We start from the raw sequence: 10,631 nt of genomic DNA on the forward strand, positions 1-10,631 counted from the left end.
ATAAGTCATAAAACATCAACATCATTTTCTAACTTATAATAATAGCCCTTTTTGTTTACTCTACACCAAAAGGTTTCAATTTTTTCCACATCAAAATCTGTTGCTAAGTTATGAAACAGCATAATATGAAGCTCATCAACATCTACTCTAATTTTATCAGGAATACGAATTCCATTTACATACCTTAGATCAAGATCTGACAAAAAGACACCCCCATAGGTGAATTGAAGTGTTACGATTATGTCCATTTATTTAGAAAACATGTACAATGACAAGATAACATATACATTAGTCAATTATCCACAAAACCCTAACTTTTAAAGAAAAAAATAAAGGAATAAGACAATCAATTCTGATTTTACCAAAAAAATCCTAAAATGTAATCGAAATAACAAAACATGTCATTAAAGGCACAAAACTGCTATACACATGTTTAATAGGAGCATTAAACAACAAAAAATTAAAAGCCCCAAAATTTTCGGACTCAATTCTGAATTTACCAAAGAAAACTAAAACGTAATTGAAATAACAAAACATGCCATTGAAAACATAAAACTGCAATATATACGTATAATAGGAGCATTAGACAACAAATAAATCAAAAGCCTCAAAATTTTCGAACCCAATTATTATTTATGAAAAAACCCTAAATTCTAATCAAAATCCCGATATATGCCATTGAAGGCATATCACCACTACAAATAGTACCTACAACAACACTACATACGAAACAGAGCAAAACCACCCAAAAAGTTGAAGAAAAAAGTTCATAATCGAGAAAACCCTAAAACCACTAAAACGAATTCCATTAAATCGACAAGAAGCTTCAAAATAAACTACCAAATACTACAATTACACCAAAATATTAGATACTTACGCAGATTTCGACAACTATCAATAAGAATCGACCTAAATTAACATAAAATGGGAGTAATTTCGAATTTCGGAAGAGAGAGACGAAGGGCGAAGAAGAAGGTCTCAAATGACCTAAAATTTTGGTCAAATTTTACTATTTATACTCTAGACAGGTCATTTCAAACGTGGAAATTATTTTACAACTATTTAACGATGTGTCCGCGATTGTGCAACACGTTCAACTGAGTAGACCGACAAAGGGTTTAAAATGTTGCTTTTTTAGTGGGTTCAGGGGTCCAGATGACAAACATGTAAGTAGAAGTGTCCAATTTACAAAACAGACATAGTGCAAGGGTCTATCGAACCATTTTGTCTTAATATAATAATGTAAACATAAACATATGCACATATATATTTTACCACCAGAAATTTCAAGTGATTGACAGATCATCACTTTTGCGTTTGTCATATAATTTCGTTTTTTCTTGTTGTCAGAGACTAAGATACACACACCAATTTGAACCATATTTGTGTTACGATTTTATATATATTAAAAATCTTTTCTTATTTTAAAGTCAATTTCTTACAATATATATATATCTAGAATATATTAAAAATATGAAGGGCCTTAGAAATGTCACTTGAACTTTTTACCCTTCATTAAAAAAAATTTCTTTAGACAAAATCGTCTTTTCACTATTTTTTTTAATATTTAAGAGTTAAAAATTAATTAAATATATTATGATAAAATCTTTCACTATTTTTTTCCTAATATTTGAGAGTTGAAAATTAATTAAATATATTTATGATAAAATCTTTCCTTATTAGAAGTCATCAGAATCAATGACAACTAATATTTTTTTTTCATTAATTTTGGATTCTAAATTAACTAAATTTGATTTAAAGAAGATTTGAAAAATCTAGAAATAAATATAAAAGCGTTAAAATAAGAAATATTTAAGAAGTACCAATTTTTTAAAAGTTTTAAGTCCGTAATAAGAATGTAATCAGTGAATTTGTAAAGATTTGACTTTAAAAACAAGCAAGAATGTTAAAATATAGAAACAAAAAAGAAAAATAACTGTACCACAAATATGATTTAAATTTATGTGTGACACTTCTTAATTTTTTCTTATTCTAACGATTTTATATTTATCTCTAGATTTTTCAAATCTTCTTAAAATCAAATTTAGTTGATTTAGAATTCTTAAACTAATGGAAAAAGTATTAGTTGTCATTAATTTTAATGAAATTTTTTTTTACCATAAATATATTTAATTAATTTCAACGCTTAAATTAGAAAAATTAGTGAAATTCTGATGACTTCTAATAAGGAAAGGTTTTACCATAAATATATTTAATTAATTTTCAACTCTTAAATATTAGAAAAAAAATAGTAAAAAGATGATTTTGTATAAAGCAAAGACTTTTAATGAATGACAAAAAGTTCAAATAATATTTCTAAGACTCTTCACACTTTTACTATATCACTTTTAATATATTATAGATTATAGATATAAATATAAATTATAGATGTAGTCCTCCAAAGTCTAAAACAAGCAAGTCCAAATATCAATGTTAGATCAAGGTGTGGCACTTCTTTATGATAAGTGAACCTGCAACGGCTAGCCTTCGAGTTTGCACCGGGTAAATTCTTCTCCAGCATTAGATTCCGCTCTAATGTTGCTTGCACCGGGTAAATCCTGCTCCACTGTCAAATTTTGCAGCCAAATTGCATTAAACAAGTCTAGTAGTACTTCAGTTTTCAAGACAAATTTCAACTTTTTTTCCCAAAATTTTAACAAATTTTACGTTCAAACGCCCACTTAGGTAAGAAAGCTCATGTAGAGGCGTGTATATAGTCGCCTGAACTTGTGTATAATTGAGCTGTACTGTGGTTTAACACTCCCTTATTGACAGTGCTTTTATTTGGATGCTTGGCACAATGGACGGTTTACCCTCAACTGGTCATCTTACTTTTCAAAGGAGTGATGGTTGATGTTGATTAAACCAACCTTCACATGGAAATGTTTGTTATCATTTGGGTATTACGAAGAGTACTACTAGAGTCGAAAGGACAAAACAAATGAAAGCAAAATAACTTCTGCATCATTCGTTTTTGCATGTACACGTGCCACTGCCTAGAACGCTATTGAAGTATCAAGCAATGTCAAATTATCCTAGAGGTGTGCTGCATTGTACTCCCAGTGGTGAAAAGGAAGCCCATCAAGTGGGAATAAAATGAATATAAGGATTGCCAGAGAGTCTTTAGCACAGCCTTCAGCAACAACTTGATGCCTTTACGGACAGTACACACCCTCTTCCCCCAAATGCTCCTCGGTACCATCTGATAGAAGTTAGAACCCAAGGATTTTCTGTTCTCCTTCCTCAGATGGATAGGAATATGAACATCTCCGTAAACAAGAGCTAAATCGGCTCTATTTATATTGTTTCATTCTACTGACAATCCTAAAGCAATAAATAGACCAGATGACAATAGATTCTCATATGTATCTTTTAGCTCTATATTTTACTTCTGGGTTGCGGATCTCATCGAGGCTCTGGATTAGCCGAATTTCCAAACTGCTTGATTGGCAGTCATAGCCAGCCTTTTGATAATCTGCCAGTGTCCTCAATAAAAGTGCCTGCATGAAGCAACAAATTGGTTGATTTAAGCAAAAGAGCGAACAACTAATGTTTGTCACAGTATGAACATGCTGGTCGCTGGACAGTTGAATGTGCACTGGGTATACTGTACCAAATTTTGGTTAAACATACTACTAGGTTGCGTCAAAATCCAAAAAAAAATTCCAATATATTTGTTGTTCTTGGCAGCAAGATGTTTTAACCTTCCAAGTCTATAAAAGCACACGCCTATATTTTTGTGCAGTGTATCCAACAAATGCTCATAACTGTTTTACAAATTCTAGTGTAAACGAAGTGCAAAAGCTCCTGGATATTAGCAAAGGTTTATGAAACAAATTTCCCAAATCATGATTGCAATCAAACTAGTTACGGATGCAACTTTAATAACTTATTCAAAGCAGTGATTCAGTCTCCATGCTCAGGACGTTACATGAGCTGATTTTCACAAACAACAGGGAAGCACATCGGTACCTGTACACTTGAGACAGCAAGCTCTGCCGCTTTGTCGAGTTCATTGGGATATTTCTGTATGAGATAAAAATTAAGATCAGAACAGATTATTATGGGAAATAAAGCCCAAACTTGTCTTAAGCGAGTCAAACATTACATTGCTCCATCCAAGCAACAAAGCAGTCATTAAATCCCCCGTTCCCTGCAAGCATGCAATGTACATTGAATGAATATATAAGGGCTAATATGTATAGAGAAGTGAATGAGCGCTAACATAAGAAACCCAAAACAACTTTTGGCATTTCTATATTGTTGTAGAAAGTGCACACCCACCAGACTGGTCATTCAAAATGAAAATTGTATGATAGCCCTGATACCATTTAATAAATAGGCACAAAATATCTAATAACTGGATGCACAGCTGCGGGCTGATGCCAGCTCTCTCTCCCTTCATCCCTCTTAGATGGAGCTCTCATCACCCAAAAACTAAAAGAACAAGCATTGAACTCCTAACATTGAAAGAATGCTTGGAAAAAACTTAAGTTTCATGTCTAGGATTTAGGACAATTTAAGAAGTTGGAATCATTGAGTTACTAATTGTCTACATGGATTGAGTACTGGGCTGCACTTTTTTGGAGTTCTACCCATTGTTTAGAGGTGTTGGTTTGCATGGACCTATCTTTCACATCCTGACAGATTTGGAAAGTCCCTTCTGCACCTGTAAGTACACATTTGGAGTTCACTTGGGAAGTGTAAGACCAGGTTACACGTTCAGAGGGGATTAAGTAACAAATCATCCCGCATAAATTGTCCACAGACTTCAAAGGAGTTTAAGAGTCTTGGGCTGATCCAATGATTTACTCAAATTTTTGGACTGGATACTCAGATTTTTGCAAAGTATCAAATTTCATTTCACTGTTTCTGCATGGAACTTACTCTACAACAGAAAACGTAAACATGTTGATGACATTACTTATAATCTATGTGGGAATGGGAATGTTTCGCTTTGAACACCACAAAGAAAAGGATAATCTTTATAATCTACATAAATTATTCTGACAAAGCACTGGTTTATGCGATACAATAGTTTCGAGGAAAAACAAAGCAAAATTTGCCCTCCAAAGTCAAACTTTTCTAATTATTTAGCGGCAAGACACATACCGTGAAATATGCGGGAATTTTCGGTATCACAATCTTGAATTGCTCAGGAGATTGATCCTGTCAAATTAGATATCCATATCGTGTAACTTTTTAGCAAAAATAACAATGAGTGGTGCAATCATTCCAAAGTAAAAATAGAACAGCAATGCTTAAAACTCACTTGATTAACCAGTTTCATGGGAGAAATTAGTAGGGCTAAACAACTATGATCACAATCTTAAGAAAGTTCCACATGCAAATTTCATTTCCAATTTGCAAGACGTCAAAACTAAATCCAATGTGAAATATTCTCCCTCAGTTCCAGATTAATTCGACTAGTTGATATTACTAGGAGGGGGAGAGTTGTTGAACTCTGAGTGTTCTAGTTATTATTGGGGAAACAATGTAGAATCACATGTCAGCTTTGCTGTTGGATAATAGAATAAAAGGAAACAATATATTGAGAGAAATAAATTGGGTCAAGAAGACTTTTGCTTTAAAAATGTATTTAAAAGCTGCTCTTTTAAGCAAATGGGACACTATTTTTGGAACTTACCATAAAAAAGAAAGTAGGACTATATACTAGGAAAGCAGCCGGTATCAAAATGATACGAATCATGTCATTACCTTTTCTTTCTGGTGACTGCCAATAAGGAGAAGAGTCCCATCGATGTTTATGCTAGTAATAACAACCTGGAATAGAGCACAAAGACCTGAATGATACAAATTACATGCAAAACAAAAAGCACAAAGGCCTGAACAATGTCAATTATAGAAAAATGTAATACTAAAGCCAGGTCATTTACATTTATTTATCTATTAAGGGAAAATGGGAATAAATTTTCCCTGTTTTCCCCCCTTAATATTAATGCCATTCTCTTGATATAGCGAATGTTTAAACATGAAACTAACAAAGGACAGTCCTTGGAAGGTTAAGGAGACGCGCTAAGGAGAAAAAGTAATAGCAAAAGTTAGATTAAAAACAAAAGAACTTCCCTGCAAAACGTTCTCGCTATAAATATGACTGCATTAGAAAGCTTTCTAAGACTAAGAGTATTTAGATATCCAAGTATGTCAAGATACCTTTGATGGCCCAGCAGCATGCAGAATGTTGCAAGCTTCTTGCCCATCTTTTTCAGAAGTGATACTGTCAAAAAAAAAAAAAACTTCCTAAGAAGGTAGAAGTAATGCAAGAAAAGAAATGAAAAGCACAAGATTAAGTCATTCTTCTCTATCTCGTAAAGTGAAGTTCCAATCTTCTTTACAACTTCCAATAACATTATAGAACAAAGAATAGTCAATTGAACTAGTAAAGAGTCACTATATTACCGATATAGTCAGTAGAAAGTTTCTAATTATATGATAAGATTAAGAAGAAAGACAAATTTGCCATATACCATGTGCATTCACAAGAAAAAGATGCATAATTTAAACAAGCTTCAAGTTTTTTTCTTTTGGATAAGGAAGCAAGCTTCATGTTAAAGCTTCCAAATTATAGCCAACAAAACTTTAAGATACCTGAGGCATCGCATGAAAGAGAGGAGTGGTCGAATGAGTAAGTAGATTAACCAGCAAAAATGTCATAACATTTGAGAGTCAAGTCTACCGTCGTAAGACTACATGTCTTCATTCAACTGAAATACCCTGGAAATATTATTTTCCTATGCAGATAAGCAACAACCCGAGAAATGTTACCTGGAACCAGTTAACTGCTCCGCTTCAAACTGGTTAGGCGTCAGCATTGAAGCAACAGGGACAACCTAGTTTAAGAAACACACCAACTTAAACAGCATCACTAAGTGCTCCAATGCGGACAGTAATCAGTCACCAATTCATTATTTGGAGTCACCCTCAAATTCCGATCCTAAATGCATGTATATAATCGGATGCAAGTCGGCATGTCTAGATAAAAAATTAAAAAGAAGAAAAGGGAGGATTTTTTCATATCCATAACAAGTCTTAGCATCAATATTCACCAACCCAATGCTTCCCATAATGGCATAAGCTATAAATGTCAAAACATCCACAAACACAAAATAGTGCTATAAAACATTAAATAAAGAGAACTCATTGTCATTGCAAGTAAGATAGTCATATAATGTTATGGGCAATATACTGTCACAAGATACAAAAACACAAATCAGCACAAACAAAAATATTGTAATAATAAGACAAGTTCAGTTTCTTAAAATGCCGAAGTTATCAAAACAAAGCAACTAGGAGCACATTGAGTGACTGAGCAGTAAAACGCTTGGGTCCTCGTCCATTTCTAACCCTGGTCAATTAGGACAAATGTTTAGGGATGGATCCTTTTAACTGCCAGTAATCATTTATTCACATTCCTGTTGTTTTAAGGAAATTAAAAATAAGTACCTTCTCACGGTATACCGCCACCAGCTCTGGAGGGACATATAGCTTACCTTCATCACCCATCACAGGATCACAAACTGACAAAGAAAACTTAATTATACAGAGAATTGAGAGGGACAAACATATGAGATATTCATACATCTACATACAACTAGAAAGAGATGCAATTTTGTGTAACAGCCTAGTTAGTAGGTTAAGAGAGCATTGCACCTCACCAGCAATTACAACATTGAAATTCACCTTCTCCAAGGCCGTTAGATAGTAAAATTGAAATAAGGAGACACTTGACTACATGAGGAAAACTGTAAAACCAGTAATTTTGAAAGAATTTATCTTCCTAAATGCAGCAGAAAAAATCGCTCCTGAGGAAATACTCACCATATGTAAGTTTGGGGTTGACAGATCGAAGCTTATCAACGACTTTAAGTACTGTGTTCAGGAAGGAGACTGAACCAATATAACCTACAAGTGTAGGTCAATAGAAGCATCTGAGCCCAACAAAGCATTCCATACAAACAGTGAAAAATTAAGGGAAAACAACGAGAAAAAGAAAAGAAAATTTCTGTCAATAGAAAAGATGAAGGATCAAATTGAAAAGCAGTCCAATTCTTATAACGGAAAATGAATGCAGCCCAAACCACAAATACAGATAACTGAATTGACAAAAGAAATAGCAGGTACTAGTCTTATGCAAGGTAACCAAACCTCGTTTTATTATTTCACTTTATACGTACTGGAAGCTATAGATGGAAGAGCAGAAGATATGTTTTAACAGCTAAATATGGAAGTTTGTTGACATTGTAAGTTCTGGCATCAGAAGTTTCAAGCATAAGCATGAATGTGAGTCAAGAAAAACAATATGGAACAGGATATTTACTCGTTCAAAGTACCTGTCAGGAGATGAGTATAATATAATAGATCATTGGCTTCAAGACCTTCTATTAGTTCCCACAATTGTTCTCCATTTAAAACCTGGCCCTTAAAGGTTGGGTATCCTGCAGAGTTCTCAAGCTAATTAACCACAACATAATCCAGCTAACATGATTTTACAGGTTAACAGATGACCTCGCACCGTATTTCAGGCGTCAGATTCTTTGAATGAAGTGATATAAGCAGCTTGCCTGTGTGATTTGAGAACTGTACAGAATTGATTGGGTCCACATCATAGCCCAGCAGTTGGAGGGGGAATACTGCTGACTTGTTGCCCACATATCCCTAAGTAAAAGCAAAATTTGGAAAATAACCTCCTGATCAAATATTAATATACACAATAACGTGTGAGGAACAACAAAGAATATCAATAATCTAACACCATAGACTCATAGTCAATAGTTAAAACGTCAAAGTTTTCTATTCTTCCCTTCTTTTCTTGTTTTCTGCTAAGGTAAAGTTTCAACAGTAAGTACTACAACAATTATAAAAGAGATCAAAGTTTCTGTTCTTCGGTGAGAATCATTTTAATTTAACAAATCAACCACCATGCAGGTGGTTAATTAACACCTTGCAATATATGGAGCTAAATTGACGTCGAGGTCAAACTCCTAAAATGACCAAATGACTCCTAAAGACATATATATAGCTGTAAACAAGCTGACATCTGAACTAGTGGAGAATCAAATACATTCTGAGAACTGCTTAATGAAATACCAAAATCTTATTTATAACTAAGAACTAAACAGAAGGAGATTCCATGTCAAATGATACTCTTACATGGCCTCACTTTATTGTGGCTGAGATGTAGGACTCCTACTGGTTCAGAGTTTATGTTGCGTAGTGCTATGTAATCAACACTATTCAAATTCTGGCAGTTCGAAGAGAGTGAATATCTGTTGAGAATTAAAAAAAACTACCAGCTCAGGCACACTCCAACTTAAAGGAGCCTCAATTAAACACCGAATGAACTAAAATCCTACTCATAGAAACCTTTAGGTTACATAGAAATACATTTAGGTAACAATCGTAATCATGCAAACACAAATAGAAGATACATTTTCACAAGGGAACAAGGTAGAGTTTAGTTCACACAACAGGCACTGGACAAAATTAAGTAATCATCTCAACTAGAAGATAATCAGAACGTACAAAAATTGACTCACGACAAGTAGTATGTTCTGCAATGTAAACTATGGTAATCGCGCAGGACAGACTTCACTACTCAGAGTCTTTCGGGGAAGAATGAGATCCAATTATTGCACACACATATTGGTAAAAGCAATGTGATATTTTGAAGCAACACTGCAGACTAATTCAGCTATTTAAAAAGCTGATAACTGGAATTGGCCTAGAATAGACACTAGCTTGTTTTTGGAAATCTAATTTACATTCAAAATCCCGTACCATAAAATTGAGCAATAATCTTGTTTCCAGCTAGTTAACTCACGCCAATTATTGACGGAATACCTGAATAGTATGAGACTGAATGCTGAGGACACGACCGGTGTCCGATGGCAGTGCTACTGCGAGGATCGGTGGCTGGGCCATGTGCAATTGCTTTGAGCACCTGCGTCTGCAAAAACACTTCAACTACACTCCCCCCCTATATCACGCAACTACTATTATATACTAGTACATAAAATAAAGGAACTTCACCTGAAATTCAACAAGCTTCGGATAGAATTGGATCCAATTCGACCGATGAGTGGAGAAGCAAACATATATAGAAAAAAGATTATCGTACTACTTTGAAATTCAATGTGATTCGCATTAAATTAATAGAATGGAATAGTACGAGTCTATTTATAGTCTCCAACAACCTTTCAATAATAGTGATCAAAAGTCTTTTGGATTTGTTGATTTTTTCGTGACGTTTAACTGACTCGATTAGGTAGAGTGTGAATCTGATTGGGAGTTATCCTACAGTATTTAAAATGACTAGCGAATCGAATATACTTAGGGTTGCGGTAAATATAGGAACGTGGAAATGAGAGATAGCGTCCCGTCTACCAATCAAATATCGACACGACGAGGAGAAAAGGACCGCTGAACGTGCTGCTTCAAAGGTTTGGCCGAGTTTATGAATATTTGTGGCACTGTTTTTACCTAAATGGAGATGCTGCCGGTGCTCTAATCCCTAATATGGAGTAGAGCAAGACTATGAGGACTTGTCTAGCTAACAAGCCTGGTCATAATTGGCTTCTTGTCTTGATCCAGATTTTGCCTATGAAGTTTGA

General features: G+C 34.2%; 1 protein-coding gene across 2 annotated transcripts; it reads right to left on the reverse strand.

Moving 5' to 3' along the window:
• Window positions 1–2,942: 2,942 nt before the first annotated feature.
• LOC107860107 (pyridoxal kinase) lies at window positions 2,943–10,631 on the reverse strand. Of its 2 annotated transcripts, none has more exons than XM_016705347.2 (13): window positions 10,051–10,631; window positions 9,862–9,967; window positions 8,583–8,676; window positions 8,352–8,456; window positions 7,840–7,923; window positions 7,465–7,538; window positions 6,787–6,851; window positions 6,175–6,238; window positions 5,719–5,784; window positions 5,113–5,169; window positions 4,109–4,153; window positions 3,973–4,026; window positions 2,943–3,500 (listed from the first exon to the last, which is right to left on the reverse strand). In XM_016705347.2, exons 1-13 carry the CDS (start codon window positions 10,113–10,115, stop codon window positions 3,360–3,362), a joined length of 1,020 nt encoding a protein of 339 aa, XP_016560833.1. In that variant the 5' UTR covers window positions 10,116–10,631; the 3' UTR covers window positions 2,943–3,359. The 2 variants fall into 2 exon arrangements, with proteins under 2 accessions (XP_016560833.1, XP_016560834.1); XM_016705348.2 differs by having other exon boundaries at window positions 9,862–9,961; window positions 10,051–10,630.

Source organism: Capsicum annuum, chromosome 2 (genome assembly GCF_002878395.1).
Source record: "Capsicum annuum cultivar UCD-10X-F1 chromosome 2, UCD10Xv1.1, whole genome shotgun sequence".
Taxonomy (NCBI): Eukaryota; Viridiplantae; Streptophyta; class Magnoliopsida; order Solanales; family Solanaceae; genus Capsicum; species Capsicum annuum.

Excerpts from the sequence above, each read along its gene's own strand:
- LOC107860107 (XM_016705347.2), bottom strand. The coding sequence starts at position 10,115 with ATGTTTGCTTCTCCACTCATCGGTCGAATTGGATCCAATTCTATCCGA. Across the intron at positions 4,154-5,112 it reads AAATTCCCGCATATTTCACG|GGAACGGGGGATTTAATGAC; the intron begins GTATGTGTCTTG and ends GCATGCTTGCAG. Across the intron at positions 3,501-3,972 it reads TTGCTGTCTCAAGTGTACAG|GCACTTTTATTGAGGACACT; the intron begins GTACCGATGTGC and ends TGCTTCATGCAG.